The sequence below is a fragment of the Takifugu flavidus genome, chromosome 1, assembly GCF_003711565.1.
Source record: "Takifugu flavidus isolate HTHZ2018 chromosome 1, ASM371156v2, whole genome shotgun sequence".
Taxonomy (NCBI): Eukaryota; Metazoa; Chordata; class Actinopteri; order Tetraodontiformes; family Tetraodontidae; genus Takifugu; species Takifugu flavidus.
Genome location: NC_079520.1, coordinates 9,420,169 through 9,439,426, shown reverse-complemented (window position 1 = coordinate 9,439,426; position 19,258 = coordinate 9,420,169). Strand labels below are relative to the sequence as shown.

General features: G+C 38.7%; 3 protein-coding genes across 4 annotated transcripts; 2 read left to right on the top strand and 1 right to left on the bottom strand.

Moving 5' to 3' along the window:
* Positions 1 to 415: 415 nt before the first annotated feature.
* Positions 416 to 4,960, bottom strand: dcaf17 (ddb1 and cul4 associated factor 17). The gene is made up of 15 exons (XM_057058774.1): positions 4,779 to 4,960; positions 4,392 to 4,544; positions 4,212 to 4,315; positions 3,848 to 3,938; positions 3,620 to 3,756; positions 3,457 to 3,535; positions 3,296 to 3,385; positions 3,089 to 3,196; positions 2,716 to 2,818; positions 2,374 to 2,516; positions 1,532 to 1,641; positions 1,360 to 1,447; positions 1,192 to 1,275; positions 809 to 964; positions 416 to 729 (listed from the first exon to the last, which is right to left on the bottom strand). Exons 2-15 carry the CDS (start codon positions 4,518 to 4,520, stop codon positions 607 to 609), a joined length of 1,545 nt encoding a protein of 514 aa, XP_056914754.1. The 5' UTR covers positions 4,521 to 4,544; positions 4,779 to 4,960; the 3' UTR covers positions 416 to 606.
* Positions 4,525 to 9,185, top strand: mettl8 (methyltransferase 8, methylcytidine). 2 transcript variants are annotated; one of them, XM_057011818.1, is made up of 10 exons: positions 4,525 to 4,617; positions 5,178 to 5,343; positions 5,481 to 5,572; positions 5,652 to 5,989; positions 6,145 to 6,194; positions 7,490 to 7,550; positions 8,016 to 8,155; positions 8,395 to 8,501; positions 8,604 to 8,669; positions 8,917 to 9,185. In XM_057011818.1, exons 2-10 carry the CDS (start codon positions 5,192 to 5,194, stop codon positions 9,069 to 9,071), a joined length of 1,161 nt encoding a protein of 386 aa, XP_056867798.1. In that variant the 5' UTR covers positions 4,525 to 4,617; positions 5,178 to 5,191; the 3' UTR covers positions 9,072 to 9,185. The 2 variants fall into 2 exon arrangements, with proteins under 2 accessions (XP_056867798.1, XP_056868532.1); XM_057012552.1 differs by having other exon boundaries at positions 4,533 to 4,617; positions 5,247 to 5,343.
* Positions 9,186 to 10,127: 942 nt separating this feature from the next.
* tlk1a (tousled-like kinase 1a) lies at positions 10,128 to 19,163 on the top strand. The gene is given in 23 exon segments (XM_057052779.1): positions 10,128 to 10,381; positions 10,383 to 10,464; positions 12,441 to 12,562; positions 12,665 to 12,736; positions 13,895 to 13,933; positions 14,034 to 14,106; positions 14,190 to 14,233; positions 14,391 to 14,486; positions 14,580 to 14,666; positions 14,767 to 14,859; positions 15,249 to 15,359; positions 15,445 to 15,581; positions 15,710 to 15,898; positions 16,023 to 16,089; positions 16,504 to 16,601; positions 16,733 to 16,814; positions 16,887 to 16,978; positions 17,162 to 17,251; positions 17,357 to 17,526; positions 17,607 to 17,742; positions 17,835 to 17,946; positions 18,028 to 18,135; positions 18,211 to 19,163. Coding segments are annotated over 23 exon segments (2,313 nt in total). The 5' UTR covers positions 10,128 to 10,339; the 3' UTR covers positions 18,382 to 19,163.
* The last annotated feature ends 95 nt before the right edge of the window (positions 19,164 to 19,258 follow it).

The following is a 19,258-nucleotide window of genomic DNA, read 5'->3' as shown; positions in this document are numbered from 1 at the left end:
AGTGGTCATCAAATTGAGGGAGCGTCTATTGTATAAAATATGAAGGTTTACTAGCACAGGAATGGTCGGTGGCGGCTCTGGGGCGGGACTGTTAGGAAATAACAGGAAAAATAGATTCCTTCATGCTGACTGCACAAACAAGCTTTTGTATCATGTCTGATCCATATTTATACACAAGAATTTAACTACACCATCTTAAACTTTCGATAATTTTAGGGTTTTATATCTTTGTTGAGCAACAACAGACTAAAATTTCCACATTCACAGTCAAGTGAGACAATATAAAACTTCCTTTCCTAATGTAAACAGCCCCAAAACAAACTTAACTGTGAGCAGTTTATATCTTAACCTTCTACGTGTACTAATTATATGTGACAGGAAATAATAAAGTAGTACAAATATACAACTCAACTCCTCAAGAGCTAAAAACATTTTATTTGGAAGTACATGAATCTTCATATTGGGAACATATGTGGAATACAAAACAAAAACCTTTGAAATCTACAAGTTGGTCAGGCTGTGATTAACAGTCATACAGTGCAGACTTGAATATCAAGTATTAACAATATTTTAATAATAAAAAATGTGAAAACTGCATTGCTGTAATTAATGTCCTTGCAGTTCGCTGCTGGTCGCCTTGAGCTTGTAAACATGACACCAGAAGGTGCTGTTCTTCTGTTCGATGTGAACTATTGTGTCTTTGTCAAGGAAGAGCTCATGTGGAAAAGTCTGAAAGAGAAAACAGAAGCTGTAAGAGAGTCTAGCTCACAAACAAAGATGCTGAGCCACTGTTGGTGCAGTGTCTCACCTCATCCCAGGATTCACTGAGAGCTACGTTCCGCAGCAGCTGCCCGCTCTGGTTGTCGTAGAGTTGGATATGAGCCCGCCCCTCTCCCTCATTCCCATCAGTCACCACTGCTGCTAACAGGTCCAGCTCGTCCTCATACTCCACCATGCGAAAAGTCTGAAAAATGTAAGATCCATTATCCACCTGAATAAGTCTGCAGGTAAAAAAAAGCATTCCAAAGAAGTTGGAATGTTAGTTTAAAGTGGTAGATCTCTAACGGTGCTCATAACCAGATAAACCCATATGACATGCTGTCATAAACAGGAGGATATAATTCTGAGCTGTTCCTGCATCGCTGAGCTAAAAAGCTTGAGAACTCCAAAAGATCAGATCAGTAACAGCACCTCCTGATCTGGGTCATCGTCCAGCTGATGAAATCTTCTCTTTACTGTGCGGCCTGATGAGGTGACAGTGAGTTGTTGGGTTGGCTGCAGCAGAGGAAGAACAGAGGGACTGAGATGGACTCAATTGTATATTAATTTAGCACGAGTAGGTAAAAGAGCAACTCTTACATTACTGCTACGATGGGTCGCCATAGAGAAGTCTTTCACTACCCTTGATTGCATATCATTGCTGCGATCACTTACAAGCTTCAGAACACTGAGGAGGACAGGAAGGTTTTATAAAGGGAAGTGTTGGAGTGTATGAATGTCCATTTGTGTACATTCAGAGTACAGGACTCACTTTATGATGGTTGGTCCAACATGAATCATTCTCCCAGAGTCATCAGGATGGAAGAACATTGCGTCACTCTCAAGGGAGTTGCAGCTCATGCTTTGTACTCCATTTATTGCCTAAATATCAAGGAAACAAGTTGTTCTTGTGTAACAGATTATTCTGACATTTCTGTGTGCTTATACATTGATTGTGTGGCATGAACTTTTACATTCATATATATTGAGGTGCAGTTATAAATCACTGGTAGCAGCTACATCATTATTTGTAACCTACATGCATTGTCCATAAATGTGTCCAATTAATGCATTAAAAAAAGACAAGCATGTGCGATGCACGAGTCAAGAAGTAAACTGGCCAATGATCTCACCTCTTTTCTTAAAAAGCATACATACATAGGGAAAGAGTATCTAAGCAACAGAAACAGTACTAGTTACCTGCATGAAATACAAACTGTGTTTGCTATTTTGCACCTTCAGTTGTAGTCATTTTAATTTTGTCTTATAGCTGACTGCACAACTAGAGGCTATCTGAGCCTTTTCTCCAGGTGACTTACTATTAACACATAGTTGTTTGGCAAGAAAGTGATAAACATGAAGCAACGGTCTTGACAAAAAGAGCCTGATGATTTTTTAAACTGAGATTAGAGGTTGCATTCTGTTCTCTCACCACAACAGCTAAAGAGACTGTCACAAACACATACACACTCTTACACACTCAAAATGGACTCTTGCTGATTTAGTTGCAGTTGAGTCTTACATACACAATATTTATCTATTACAGCTCAGCACACAAAACATTTCATTATCCCTAATTTCATTCTGTGTGCTCGGAATGTTGTTTGAACATACCAAACTGCAGTCCTTGAGTGAGCACACGTGGTGAGTCCCCCTGTGGTTTTTCTGGGGTGGAGTATAAATAAAATGCCAAGGATAACCTCCGATCTGGACACTGTTATTAGAGCACAACACCTCAAAGAGCAGTGGAGGACAATCTGCATATGCAAAAAAATAACAAAATAAATAAAAGGGAAAGTTTTAGGTACTGTCCAATCAGAGTTACATATTTTTAAAATCTTAAACATATTGTGATCTTTATTTTTAATGACACAAAAACACAACTAAGACAGATATGTAAGGATAAAATATCATAATATTTTAAACATGAGGAAAGGAGATTTGTAAGACACTTGCCAGTTATGTGAATATTTCTTGGAATGCCAAATGGAAAGTCTCCCACTGTTTTCCCTTCAAGCAGTGAACTTTGTTTTCCAAGTATTAACCGCTCTGTCAAGTGCTGAAAACAAAGACATTTTTCTGAATACACAGAAATGTAAGCACAGCCAGACAGAATAAAATTCGCTGGTCACTGCAATTGCTGAAAATGGTTTAAAAAACTAAGACTGTCAGTCAATACAATACTCAAAGCTTTAGCAGGAAACTCTGCCTCAGGCTTGCTGTTCAGCTACAGGAGCTTTTGAACTAATTGATCACATAAATAAAAGGTGACAGCCATTGGAGAATATAAAGCTACATAAATATGGCTAAAGAAACAGACCATACATACCCTCTGGAGAATGTGCTCAAAGCTGTAGAGCTTCACTGATTTGTTGCTGTAAGACACCACAATGGCACCTTGAGACACAACAACATCAGTCACTCCATTTCCAAACACCTGCAAGAATAAATTACTTTTTATTTCAAGCTCTCTTCTGTGGTGAGTCTATGTAGACATTAATATAGTGATAGATTATTTCAGCAAAAAGCTACATACCCTTTTATTGATCTCTAAAATCCCCACTATCTGCAATGGAAAAACATGAAAGATAGCCAAGTGCATCACTGTGTTTTGAGTGATACCAGCCTGAAAAAAAAAAAAAAAGTGAGTTATTCATATCTTAAAAAATCCTTCAAACTAAAACAGAATATTCTTACCTGCCGTTCTAAAGCTGTTTCTTTGTTTTGAACAGATTTTATGTAAACTGTTTCTTGAGAAACATCCCACCCCAGATATCTACAAAGAATAGTCATATAAAAATCTTTTCTGCATAGTCAAACTTCCACCTATTTTCCAATCTGCAATAACAAAGTCACACACCTGAACTTAATGTTTGGGGAGAGATAAACTTTCTGGAGCTCCTCTCCTGTTTCAGCTGAGAGGCGATACAGCCAGCCATTGGCCGTCAAAGCCAAGAGGCTGGGTTTATGATCAGATGGGTTGGATAAAACATTCCCCTATCAAAATATAGTTATGATAAATAAGGGGAACCTGGTCACATCAATGATAAAATAGGATGTGTTTATCAAACAGTTTCTTTTTACGCACAAGAGGGCTCTGACACAGAAGAGCATCTTCAAATTTCTCCAGCTTTGACCTCTGAGGTAACTTGTATAAAACCTGGGGAACTGAGTGAACACTGCAAGAAGATTGGGAACAGTCACTGTTGGAGGGCAAAATTATTTTGTTCTGACTGGTACTAACATTTTAAACACCATGAATACATATGGACATGTACAACTAAAAGAAAAGGACATCATAGATAGTCTTAAACATCCAAAGCAATGTAAATGTAGGAGCTGATGATTCAGATGAGAGGCTCACACTACATCAAGATGTAGAATCGCTATTTTAGTTTGATCTAAGTGTGTGAGAAAGGCACAAACGCTGACACACGACAATTTATACTCACCAGCTGTAACAGTTCAGGTAATTTTCAAAGTAGATTTTTCCACTCTCGTACATTATTGTCGATTTTGAGGACCTGCTCCATACTTTAATAAAACTCCTGTTGTCCTGCAATAAAATTTCCCTGTTTCTTAAAAGACTATGTTTTAGGTTTCATTTAATATTTGTGGATGTTTTATATTACCTGAAAGAGAAGGTTTCTGAAGACCTTCATGTTGTGTCTGAGGACGCTTCCAACATCTGGAATACCTCGACTTCTTCTGTTCAGCAGCTCGGTGGCGTTAACGCTTTTTTTCCTGCGCTCTGGCGCCATCACCAGGTGACACTTGTATTAAGACTAATGAGGTAAATTAGCGTGGGAAGAACCACTATCAACTTCGATAAAGACGAAAGACCACTTCCAGTGCCAGGTAAGCATGATACAATCTCTATTACGTTATTAACAACCAATAAACCAAATGATTTCTGAAGCCAGTGAACTGTTTATCCAACATTGAAAGTCATCACTTTACTTCATTAGCGCTGCAACCTGGATTTTTAATTCACCCATTTAAAGTATATCGAACATCACCTGTAGTATTTGTATATTTGACTATCTGTCCAGGCAAAACAAAAATGTCACTGGTATTAGCAATGTTGTTGGTTGGCAATATTGTTTTTTCTTCAAGATGATATTAGTTAGTTGCTAATGCTAGCTACCATCACCCGCTCCATCTTTTTACACTTCCGCATCTGTCTTCTTCTATTCCAGAAATTAGACACCCGACACCTGATTTGGAATGTTAGCGCCCCCTTTGACAACTGCACTTACTCCTATACCTTTCGGGTTATTTTGTTCATGGCCAATGTCATTCAAATTTACATATGCCATATCTGTCTACATAATAAATATTAAGCTTTTTAAAATCACATTAACTAATGCATTAAAACTGTATGATCAATATGATTTGAAGAGTTTTACTGTTTTTAGGATTTACAGCCTAAATGCATAAACTACAGAGCTCCTCTGTAGTCAAATTGGCTCAACTTTACAATACAGTGTCTACAAGATTAAAGAGGACAGTTGGGAGACCTTCAGCTCCATTGGGATCAAGGATTCTCAACAGTCCAGATGACATCTTTAAACACAACATGTGGTAAATTTATTGTTCAGTTTTTCCTTTCATCCATTTTGTATTTATTTGCATTTTTCACCTCTACTCTCTAAATTTGATTTTTTTAAAAGAAAAAACGCTCAACACTGACTTCTATATTAACATAAATTACATTTTAGGGATCACATACAGTGGAGTGAAGAGGACATAGAAAATGCACGGCAGAAAGCAGAAGAAAATTCCAGCATACGAATTCCATTACAGGAACAAAGTAAATGATGTATTCCGTTAAACATTCTATTGGTGATGCACAGAAAATATTAATTTTAATGTCACTCTCCAACACACAGGCAAATTTGACCTCCAAGCTTTTCAGTACTGGGACAAGTTTTATACGATGCATCAGCATAAGTTTTTTAAAGATCGAAGGTGGCTGTTTTTAGAGTTCCCAGAACTGATACCAACAGGGGCAGAAGGCCAGGCCACAGACATGTGTCTACCTTCAGCATCCAGCATAAACACAAAGGCCAGACAAACAGAGAGAGAAGACAACCAACCCAACGGTCCCACACACCATCAGAAACATACCTCCAGTGAACAAAACTGCTTTCCAAGAACAGAACAAGAGGAAGATGACAACAACCTAAAGACGTTCCCTGGCCAACATGCATCGTTCAGGATCTTGGAGGTTTTCAAATTTATCCATGTATTGGTCCCTTGATGTGCTGCTAGAACCTTATGAATGGAATTGAAATGTTTTATACAATGTAATGTTGCACAACAACACTTGCAATGTTAAGTTTCTGTTGGCTGAAACAGCAGCAAATGTATTTTTCTTCACAGGTTGGATGTGGGGTGGGCAACAGTGTTTTCCCCATCATTAATTCCATAAAGTGAGTATACATTTTAAGATTCTTGAATCAATAAATGTACTTTTTCATTGATACAGTACAGCATTATTCTAAACATTTTATTTTCAACATGGAAAACTATTCTGACATATTTTTATTTGAATTTCTGGGGACAGAGCAATAATACAGGGGAATTTACTATTGAAACAGATTTTGCTACAGCTCAGGCTTTACTTGACATAACCCACCAGCAGCAACAAATCTTTTTAAAGTTGATTTAGAATTTAGGAAGACCTTTGTTAAATTTAATACACTCTCTAGAAAGCAGCTTAGTTTTAACGGAAATTCTATTTTAAGACTGTAAAGGCTTTGTAACCCTGAAGTTAGAAAAACCCATTACTGGAGTCTCATATTCCAGGAACCCTAACTGATTCTGAGTTAGATACCATGGTAACAGAGTGAGTTCTCCTCACAAACAAGCTCAGACTTTCTCACTATCTGCTGAATCACACTGAAGTCACTGACATGAAATTGTTCATTATTATTGACATAAATATCAAATATCGCACTAGGAGATTTCAATGTTTTGAAGCCATGTGGAGTTATAGATAGACTTATACCACACAGGATGACTATTATCTGATAAATGTAAGTGTCTGGTTTGATATAGCAACTAAAATGGCTAGTTATTCCCGGAAATTGGATTGTTTTCCCCAGAAAATTAGAGTTTTACTCTCAATGGTTGTGATTGTTTTTTAATCTTTTTTTTATTAAATTCCTCTAGGACTTAAGCATAGAGCATCTAATTTGAACATTAGCACCAATCTCAGTCTTTTCTATGAACCACTGACACTGAAAAATGCCCTTTATATTTTGTTAATTGGTTTATTGACAGGTTATTTTTAATTTTTGCTCTTTTACAAATCACACAACTATGAAGGTATAACTGCCTCAAATTTTGAAACATTTAACTTTATCAACTCCTTTTTATTAAATATATCAGATTTATTACGGTATATGGATTTTATTTTTCATTTCATTTTAGTTAGAGCGATTTAGCTGCTCTTAAGTTGCAGCTAAATGAAAATACATTTTTAATACCATGTCATTCTCTCACCTTTGATATATTAATGGGCGAAAAGATCAAATACTGTAAATGTTGAATTGTATTCATTCTGATTTTTGCCATCTACCTCTCAGGATCATTATACTTGAAACTGTATCTCAGTTAATGAATATGACATACTTAGCTATCTACATATGTATTCAATATTTATCATGTATTGTTGTATATTTTATGCCGTTTTGGCTCTACTTTTTTCTTTTTTTTAATACAGAGAAACCGATGCATTTTTATTTTGTTGTGACTTCTCACCATATGCTGTTCAGCTGGTCAAGGTATCATCTTCTACAGTTCTTTTGCTATAAATATGCAGTCTGATTAGGTGGTTAAAATATATATATATATATTTTTTTTTTTTTTTAACTTAGAACAGGTACAGATTAATTGACATTCAGATGACATGAGGTGCATGCTTAATTCAGATGTACTAACAGAAGATTTCATTCTAACACCCTAATTTCTGCCACATTCTTAAATAATAAACCTGCCTGATGGATTTTTCTTCCTGCACAGGTGGCTTTCAGTCATCTATGCTTTGTCAGTGCAGCAAAACGTTGCCTAACCAGTAAATTATATATCTGTGCAATATGCAACATGTAAAGGCAACATAACAGTGGTCTACTTCCTGTCAGCATGTAAATAATGAATGATCGTTATGAGCATAGTGGCTCTTGTATGACACACTATGATAGGATGACAGTGCGTCTTATTTGGAGTGTGATTCTTTTTCCTTCATTTAGGCCCATCCAGAGTACAATGAGTCTGTCTGCCACGCCTTTGTCCATGACATATGTGAGGAGACAGCCTGCTTTCCCTTCCCGCCTCAGAGCCTGGATGTTATTTTGGCAGTGTTTGTGCTCTCTGCCATTCATCCAGACAGGTGACAAATGTGATATCAGTGATCTCCAACACCTCCAGCTCACTTTTACGGTCTTTGTTGAATGTAACATTTCAACTCCAGACCTGTTTATTTAACATTCAACAAAAAGAAATGGATGAATTTATGACATCATATCTGGGCTGTATAACAAACGCACTTGACACATGAGAGCTGTCAGCTTATACACAAGTGTAATGGATGCATATGTGTTATTCTAATGAATGAATTGCTATTTACAGACTTCAGGGGGTTGTGAACAGACTGTCTTCTTACTTGAAACATGGAGGGATATTTCTGTTTCGTGACTATGGACGATATGATTTCTCCCAACTTCGGTTTAAGAAGGGTAAGGTTTTGGTACAGTCGTCATACATTTATGCAGACATCTGATCATTTTACTCACTTTTTGCATATTATGTGTGAAATTCTTACATTTTTTTACAAACAGGGCAGTGTTTATCAGAGAATTTCTACACACGTGGAGATGGAACCTGTGTGTACTTTTTTACCAAAGGTAAATATGAACCATTGTCTTATAGTTGGTTATAAGATCAGAGCCATACTATTAAAGCAGACGTATCAAAATATTTTATAATAATTTAGTAAATCTTTGGAGAAGCACTGAGACACTTAAGATGTTGCACGTCATAGCATGGAAATCTTCATGGTTGAAATTTTTAAATGTTAAAGGAATACAAGTGAACTTGAATTTTTAACCACAGAAATAATCATTGTAATTTATTGAATGAATATTTTTACAGATGAAATTCATTATTTGTTTACGAAAGCTGGACTGGAGGAGGTTCAGAATTTGCAGGACAAAAGGCTCCAAGTAAATAGAGGAAAGAAAGTGTCAATGCTCCGGGTTTGGATGCAGAGCAAGTACAGAAAACCTGACCCACCTCAACCATCTTAATTTCCCAGCATGCACTGCTTATGAACTAATGAACATGCCATACCTTGTGTATATATAGATGTATATATTTAAATACTGTATCTGTATGAAAGTCTCAATACAGAACTACAAAAGTTTGCAATAAATTTACAAAGATTTTGTCCATTGGTAAATTTAAGGTTTGGGGCTTATAAAAATATATATAACCAGATTTTATAGTAAAACCAGCCCATTAATCTTTGAAAAGCAACATTCACTTGACTATTTTTATTTTCTCATGAAGCAGGTTTGGACCTACATTTGATGTTTTCCTTCTATATTTACACATAATTCCATTGCTTGTAAAGTCATCTATGGTGAAGCACTCCTTCCCTACCTTAGGCTGAGATGTGCTCTTCAGCTGTCTCGGCAACCCTTTGTTCTTCTGAACATAATTATGTCATTATTGCAAAAAAAGCTCAAAATTGATTCCACCAGACCAAAGGGCATTCCTGAAAAACGTAAGACCTTTGTTCACATGTTGAATTTTATAGTGTAATCCGGCTTTTGGAGCACATGAGTTGTGTGTGTGAGTGGTTATTGAAATGTTTGTGCATCCTTCTGATCTTCCCTATAGTTTTAATGGCTGTGGGTTTTGCATCAGATGCTACTGTTGTACACTAGTGAACCTACACTCTTCAGTGGCCTATCGGAGGAAGCTACATCATTAATTTTCTGGAAATTTCCAGAGACTTCAATGGAATATTTTAAAGCAGCAGGAACATTAACCGGTGCAATAATAATGGGGTAGATTATGAATTACTTTATTTCTTGGAAACGATATTTCTCACCAGACTCCGTATTTCCACCTATGTTTTTGCAGAAATCCACGTTTTCCCCCCCATTCATTCTGTCTTATTTGGGTAGAAGTTTACACTAATATAGCTTCAAACATTCTATTGCATATTTCTTTTCCAAAAGACGGAAATCAACGTGTCATTTAAATCCCACAGTGTTTTATTGTATTGTTGACGTTAAGAGAACGAATCACCCTCGCGATAACAATTGGGCTCACGAGGCGTGACGTTTCATAGGCAACCACTTAAAGAGCGAGAGGTGGTCGGAGGAGCACCAGAGCAGCGCCGCGGAGCTCCGTAACCTTTCACCGAACTCACAAAGACGGCTTCACCGGGGGATATTTTACCCTTCTCATGTCAAGGAAAGACTCGCATGATACCGCTCGGATAATTCCATACACTTTAAGAGATTAGCGGCGTGAGCCCAGGTGCCAACACACGAAAAGTAGCTTGATGAGTGTCCAAAGTGTTGGAAGTTTGGAGGGGACGCCATCTTTGGTCCCAGTTCACCACGTCCCCAACACGGACTGTTTTACCAGCAGCATACCGCGGCGGTGGTGAAGGCCAAGGAAGGGATTGTGAGTATTAATTCTTCATTTAACATTATTCTTTGGCCAGTTGTTTTTGTGTTTTTTCGTCGCGAATGTTACAAGTTGCAATCAAAGGACCGAGCAAATCTTGGTAGTGTAACCTGCTTGCTAGCTAACATCGCGTCAGCTCCAAAGTCAGTTGAACCCACTTGGCTAGCTAGTAGCACCGAGGATAGTCTTTATGTGTTTAGGCCAATGTGTTAACTAAAGACACGTAGGGTCACAATGGCGACAAACCTGTAATGGATCCGAGAAATTACCGTCGTAGTCTGAGCATCAGTCTTAAACATCCTCGGAGCAAACACTGGCGCTGGTTAAGTAGATGTGACACCGGATCAAGAAAATATAAGGAGACATTCAAGACGTTTTAGATGGTCAATGGATTTCCGGATTCGTCATTTGCAATTCATAGGTGTGTATCACACGGTTCAGATTTCTGCTCACAATGCTCTGTGTTGACGTATCGTGCCCTTACCACTCTATATGGCAGTCAAATGTAACGGTATGGAAGGGTGGCGTGTCGTCTTTAAGCGTGACAGTAGCCTTTATATCTGACAAAAACCGAATACTTTCTAAAAACGGGTCCGTCTCTGCACATGCTGCCGCCTCAGACGATGGGCAGCGCTGTCTGACCCCAGTTGGAGTAAAGAGCAGCAGATTAAGGCCAGATGGTTGAGCAGAAATGAAGGTGTACTGGCTGCTATGCTCGGGGCAGAATGCTAACACACGTCATGCAATATGCTCCTCTTTTCCCGAGGAATCACTTTAGTTGTCACTCGAGCAAATGGTCGCTCTTTGTACCTGGAGTGGCGTTCATTTAACACATAATTAGGTTAACAACTCCGTAAAACTCATCCAAGTGATGCCCGGTTCTCCGTTCCTTTCCGATAGTATTGTATTTTTGCTTCTTTTTTTTTAAAAATGCTATCTGAATATTCTAATGCCTTTGCTCGATGGCTGGCAGTGATGGCTGCCCACCTTGCTATTTATTCTGCTGAGCCTTAAGGAGAGTATCCTTATTATTATTATTATTATTATTATTATTATTATTATTGCAAAGCTTTTCTTAAAGAATCTCCAAGTGTCTATAATAAACAGGTGTGCACCGCAGTGTGGACTTAAAATGACATCCACAGCAGGAGTTCTAAGGGTTCAACCACTTGTTCCTGCAGGGGCTTAAATATAGATAATGGCTATGCAAAGTCCTTCACGTTAAAACAAGAGGAAATGCTCCGAAACCACACGGACGGTTTTATGTATGGCTTCCAGATTGTGGCTGAAAAGTGCAAAATGGTTTGAATCCTGCAAGATTATTATTTTTTGCATGAAGTTGATGCCTTCATGAACAAGCGGCAATAATTCGGAGAGTCGTTGAAATGCTCTGCTGGTTGCAATACTTGTAGAATGTTCTGGCAGATATTCACCAAAGCTTTCTTTCACCTTCTTGAGGTTTTAGAAATCTTAACTCGGTCAATATTTTATTGCTTCTAGTCAGTTGTTCAACGTGCCCTTGTTATCCAGCTGTCTGCACTAAATGAATGTTTATTATTGGTGATCGGTATTGATATAGCTTGTAGGTGGTTTTGTGGGTGACGCACACTCTGGTATTTATTTCCTGTCATAACACAAGTCCTCTTTGTTTGAGCGCTTGCTTCGATGTGTTCGCTGGGAAAAGCTTTAAATTGGCCTTTAGTGTCGGATGCAACAGACCCCACTGGCATATTTTTTAAATGGCTTCATGTTGCACCCTGACACGTACTCCTTTACAGAGCTGACAGTAAAGCAGTGTAAACCTGAAGAGCGGAGAACAATTTGATTAGTTGTAGTGTCGACATTTATCATTACCCATCTGTATGTGGTTGGGTTGGTCGCTGCGCATCAATCGTGCGTTGTGTTTCAGTCAGCGTTGTTGCCACATACCTGGAAACGGTGTCAATACGTTGAAGTGACTGGTTTCATCTCAGGCATCATGGAGGAGCTGCACAGTCTGGACCCCCGGAGACAAGAGTTGCTGGAGGCGCGCTTCATGGGTGGGGTCAGCGGCAACACAGGAGGCAGCACCGGCAGCACCAGTGGGGGAACCAAAGTGAGTCAACATTTAGCCAGGGGATTGGTTTATTTAATGGACCGGTTACTTTTATTGTCTCTGTCAACATTGTCCCTAAAAATGTTTTTTTTTTTTTTACAGGCTTTGACTAATAATGAATGTTCAAATCATAGTTTTGGAAGCCTTGGATCCTTAAGCGACAAGGAATCTGAGGTACTAAACAGTCATTTTATATCATTTCATCTGAATCTCTAGCTTTAAACAAGACCAGTACATTTAGGTTTTGGCTGCCTTTATACATAAGAAACAAGGGCACCTAGGAATGTAGAAGATAAGCAGACTTTGGAATTTGGTTTAGCAACCCGTCAGTCTAACTAGCCTTGGTGGGACGTAGGGCTGAACGATTTTGGAAAATAAACTAAATCAATCTGTATTACAATAAACAATAACAGATTCATTGAATATGAAGTGTTCTTTCTTATATGCTGGGCTTATGTTAAGATAAAGGCAAAAGAAATATGAATTATACACAAGATTTATCTTTATCAATTACAGTTGTAGAGTTACTAAATACTTGTTGTAGAGTTACTAAATACTGTACCAAACAAGCTTTGCCACTTAAACATTTCATGTTTCATGAAATATGGGACGTAAACATGCAGACTGCACTTCTTAAACACTGACTGAACTTAACTAGATGGTCACTAAATAAATAAAATATACATATACTTAATGATCTCCAGTCAATGACATCACCCATACTAAAGTCCAGTAAAATTAAGCACACAAATATTACATCGCGTTTGTCAGATGCTGTGGCTTATTTAGAAAAATGTGTTATGAAAATTGACCCAATTCCTTCAGTTTTTCTTTATTCGATTTCCTGCTGGCTTGATACAAAGTAAAGCAGATTCCAAAACGACCGCTGCACAGCACAAATCTGTAAACGGGGGAACAGCTTTACAGCGCTTCTGTGACCTGTCAACCTGACGTGAAGCCATTGTGCAACAGGTTAAATCAAAGCAGTGACTTCTCCCCGCAGCCTTTGCGATCTCGTTTTATTGTATCGCGATATTATTGCAAATGCGGTTAATCGTTCAGCCCCAGTGTGAGGTTTTTCTGCCAGGCTTTTCAAAGTTCTAATCATTAAATAGATGAAATCTGGTCATTTCTCCTGAAAAGCTGTTTGACTATGCGGTAATTTAAGTATTTATGCACAACATGTCGTTGTTTTCTCTTTTGAGAATGTTGTGCTGCAGCAGTATGTTTATGCAGCCTTCAACCAAAATTTAATTATGAAGTTTCTTGTTACTTTTTTCTCCCAGCAACGTTTCTGGGAGCTTTTCACAAATGTTGTCTTTCTCTTCATAGGGGTCAGAAGTGAAAAGAGGTGGTTCTCCTGCCTATTCAGTGAGTTTGTGATGAAGTCAAACAGGCATATGCAGCAAGGTTATTCAGGCTGTACTTCTCAGAAAATGTCTAACATCCTGAATCTACATTTCTCTTTCAGACCCCAGAGAAGAAACAGTCAGAAACGAGAGGCAGAAAAAGGAAACCAGACATCCAATCTGAGAGCAGCCAAGGTGATTTAATTGTTTTTAATCTAATGTAAAGGCTCTAGTCTTTAAATCTTTTTTACTAACACTTGGAAATTTTGTCTTCACAGGAAAGTTAAACATGCGAGGACCCAAAATAAGTGATTATTTTGATGTAAGTGTGTTTAATTGTTTGATAGAATATCAGTTGTCTTTGACCACTGGCAACCATAACATATTACCAGACATAACAACTCTAGAATAAGTTATTGGTAGATTTGCTGTGATTAAATGTTAAGCAGAGATGTCGGATCTCTATCCTAATGTTTTAGTTCCAGGCAGGAAACGGGTCCAGTCCAGTCAGAGGTGTCCCACCGGCAATCCGTTCACCACAGAACTCACATTCCCACTCCACTCAGGTCACAGCCGTGAGTTCAAACCATTCTTCTGCTCCTCCCCCGCTCGATTGATCTCTGCTTTCTTTTGCTATTATTACTAAATTGTGGCCTATTCTGTTGTAGGTTAGACAAAATAGTTCTTCTCCCCCTAGTCTGACCTTTGGGGACCACACAATTCATCCAAAGCAACTAGCAGTCAAACAAGTACAGGTGAGTAAGGAAATGTCTGGGAGCTCAAGTCAATTCCACATCTTTGTTGTGGTTCTAAAGTGTTTCAGCTCACACTAGCGCTTGTCATTTGCCACTTCAGACTGATCTTACAGCGTTGAAATTGGCTGCCCTTGAAAGCACTAAAAATTTAGACCTTGAGAAGAAGGAGGGAAGAATAGACGATTTGTTAAGGGTAAGTAGATCTTACGTGTGTGTGTGTGTGTGGGGTGCAGAATAAATCTGATAACGAAGATAATGTCGTCATTTGTGTTGTCTTTGGACAATGTTAAAGTGATAGTTCATCTAAAAAAGGAAAATCACTCTGAACTATGCCATTTCTGCATCATCAGCCTAACATCTGCAAACATGCTCTGTTGTTGAGTTCTCATTAAAAATGGCATCCCAGCTAGATACTGGAACATATTTAGTCAAGCAAGGTAATGGGAAACTTTTTGGTCTTGCATTTGAAAAAGAATTTCCTTCTGTTCGGTATTGATTCATAAAAAACCCTAACGGTGTAAGCACATGGTTTATTCATTAAAAACGACAACCAAATGAACTAAAGTTCTTTCTGCTTCGTAGGCAAACTGTGATCTCAGGAGACAGATAGACGAACAACAAAAGTTACTTGAAAAGTACAAAGAACGCTTGAATAAATGCATCACTATGAGCAAAAAGTTGCTCATAGAAAAGGTAAATTTATCACCAACTCTTTGAAGTGAATATGCAAATGAAGTCTTGAATGCAGACCTTATTCTTCTTCTGTGCTGCTTTGCAGAGCACCCAGGAAAAACAGGCATGTCGGGAGAAGAGCATGCAGGACAGACTTCGTTTGGGCCACTTCACCACCGTTAGACATGGCGCTTCATTTACAGAACAGTGGACTGATGGATATGCCTTCCAGAATCTAGTGAAGTAATTAGACCAAAGTTTGTTTTTGAGCCTATTGTACTTGATATTTCCTTTGGCTCAAATCAAAAACAAGGTGTCCTGATGAGTGCTGCTGCTCTGAACTCACAGGACTTTCTGCTTATCTTTCTTAGACAGCAAGAGTGGATAAACCAACAGAGAGAGGACATTGAAAGGCAGAGAAAACTGCTTGCCAAGAGGAAACCGCCATCTTCAAGCAACTCCCAAGCCCTAACCGCAAACTCTGAGCCAAAGCAACGCAAAACCAAGGCAATGAACGGAGCTGAAAATGATCCCTTTCTAAAACCCAGCCTACCTCAGCTGTAAGTTCAAATAATGCCAAAAACAGTCACAGTTGGGATTGTTCTGGCACAATGTCGCTCCTCTTCTTCCTATTTATTTAGTCCATGTTTGATTTAATGTCTCATTATCTCCCTTTTTGTAAAGACTCACACTAGCAGAGTACCACGAGCAGGAAGAGATCTTTAAACTGCGTCTGGGGCATCTCAAAAAGGTTTGTCCACATTATCCATATTTTCATTTTCTCATTGGAATTTGATGGTCTTTCACAGCACGGCTTGTTGCCCCCCAAGTTAATTTTCACCGTTGACAAGATGAGCCTAATAACTGGTGATGGTTAGTGGAGCTGTTTTTTTTTTAAAAAAAAACAATTTTTTATCAGGTTAATTGGGAACATTTAGTCTTAATCTCGAGTCCATTCCAATGATGCATCGAGCTTGTAATTTGCAGTCACTGTCTTCCCGATGAGTAAGCACCACTGGCAGTCCCTGACAGATAACGCAGCAAGTCAGCCGTTAATATTTAATGCAGCTGTAGTCGGCTGTGTACAAGTGGGTTTTGATGAGCTCTTTTCCTTGTAGTCCGAGCATTGAAGTTCCTTGTGTTTTTCTGCTTAAATCATTTATAGGAAGAAGCTGAAATCCAGGCAGAGCTGGAGCGTCTGGAGAGGGTGCGCAACCTTCACATTCGAGAGCTGAAGAGAATAAATAATGAAGACAGCTCACAGTAAGGCAGAATCGATTAATGACAGACTGCTGGCATTTGTATTTCTGCACATGGCGGTTGCTATTCATTGAATGAAGCTTTCTGGCCCAGATGTATTTATTGAACTGAGTTTTTTTCCCCTTTTTTCAAAGATTTAAAGATCATCCAACACTGAATGAGCGATATCTGCTCCTCCACCTTCTAGGAAGAGGGGGGTTTAGTGAAGTTTACAAGGTATAAGAAATAAAGTTTTGCATGACAAACCTTACAATGTTTTCAGCAATAATAAACCGGATCTATTTACAGGCTTTTGACTTGATTGAACAACGATATGCTGCTGTGAAAGTCCACCAACTTAACAAGAATTGGAGGGAGGAGAAGAAAGAAAACTATCACAAGTACGTGTAGAAATCCATATATGCAGGATAGTGTCATTTTATGTATTGAGTGCCTTTCGACATGCGACTGCCATAATATTGACTGTAGCGAGGGTCCTGTGATTGTCAATACCAGGCAGCAATCTGTATCCTAACCCTCATCTTTGGATGCCCATGGGGACAATAATCATTTCCTGTCCACAGACATGCATGTCGAGAGTACAGAATACACAAGGAACTGGACCACCCACGGATTGTGAAACTTTACGACTACTTCTCACTGGACACAGACTCGTTAGTCTCCTTACATTTATTTTCATGCATTATCACCTCTTCAATAGTGTTTTCAGTGAAACGATACTTCTAAGTTGGGTAACTCACCAAGATTTATCCATCTAGGTTTTGCACTGTAATGGAGTATTGTGAAGGCAACGACTTGGATTTCTACTTGAAGCAACATAAGCTTATGTCTGAGAAAGAGGCACGATCAATCGTCATGCAGATTGTGAATGCTTTAAAGTATCTGAATGAAATCAAACCCCCCATCATTCATTACGACCTTAAGCCAGGTAACCAATTTAATTAATGCACAATATTGTGATGGTTTGTTCCACGTCTGTGTGACTAATTTGTCCTTTTAATTTTGAAGGTAATATCTTGTTGGTGAATGGCACGGCATGCGGAGAGATCAAAATCACCGACTTTGGTTTGTCCAAAATCATGGATGATGACAACTACGGTGTGGATGGGATGGATCTGACATCACAGGGTGCTGGGACTTATTGGTGAGCATTATCATCCTATACAATAAAATATAAAGCTGGGCAAGAAATCAACTCGAGTAATTTATAAATACTGAGTTTGATTTGTCTTCAAGGTACCTCCCCCCTGAATGCTTTGTAGTTGGTAAAGAACCACCAAAGATCTCCAACAAGGTGGATGTTTGGTCTGTTGGCATTATTTTCTTCCAGTGTCTGTATGGAAGAAAGGTAAGGAAGCTAATATATATACCCGATTCTACCCCATTTCCTCTGCTACTGTCAATTTTCATGATTTTTCTCCCTTTTCAGCCTTTTGGCCACAATCAGTCACAACAAGACATTCTGCAAGAGAACACCATATTGAAAGCTACAGATGTTCAATTCCCAGTCAAGCCTGTTGCCAGTAATGAAGCCAAAGTAGGTTCAGCTGCATATATTTTCCTCAAATTGGGAAATTGTTCTTGACTACAAAAACCAAATTTTCTTCTCAAGGCCTTCATAAGACGCTGCCTGGCATACCGGAAGGAGGACCGCATCGACGTCCACCAAATGTCCAGCGACCCTTACCTGCTCCCACACATACGGAGGTCAAACTCGTCTGGAAATCTGCAGACGAGCGCTGCCAGCTCAGGACTCGGCTCATCTAGCGTCATCTCATACTGACAGTTTTTTTCTACTGCATCAAAAGGCAAATTAACAGAGTTGCTCCACACATGAAGAGCTGATTCTCACAAAAGGAAGCTGGCTGTTGGAGGAGTGGCCTACTAGTGAGATCCCACCTCAACTACACCCGGCTTTTGTTTACTAGGGGCTGGTTCAACTTGGGGACACCAAAAGGCTGTTTAAATAGATCCTGAGGGTCCCTAAAAAGCACTGAAAATGGAGAGATGACATTTAAAAATGTGATTGAAGAGTGCAGAGGGACAAACCCTTAAAGGGTCAAAGGCAGCCCACCATGTATCTTCATATGGTGCTGCAGGAGTGCAAATGATTCAGCTGCTAGACATACATTTACTGTGAGAGGACGGTCGTTATAAAAGACAGCTATAATTTCACTGGCAAAACGTTTTTTTCACAGATGTTAGGCTTTTTGATTTACTTAGCCATGAGAATGTGATGTGTAGCATAAGTGACACCTAGTGACCTGTAGTTTGGGGCAGCAAACTTGTTGAATGCAAAAAGTAACCAAATGTGGAAAAGTGACTGTCTGTCTGAAATCCTATGCAGGGATCCTAATAGATAAATTTGAAGCTATATGTACATGAGAATTTTACAAACTTAAATTGCAGCAGTAACATGTACAAAGATGAAATTTCCCAATATGAATCCAGTCTTCTGGGGTATTTGCTGCTTTGCTGCTCTTACTTAAGAGCTTTATGTTCGGGTACTAATTGTACAGTTGCTGAAGAGCTGTTAAGAGTGAATAATAAATTCCAAGAAATGTTTTTCTCTTGGTTGTAAATATCTTACTCTAAATCCCAGTCTCAATACTTCCCATTTCTAATGCTTATACTGACATGTAGTGGCTTTATTTGGTACT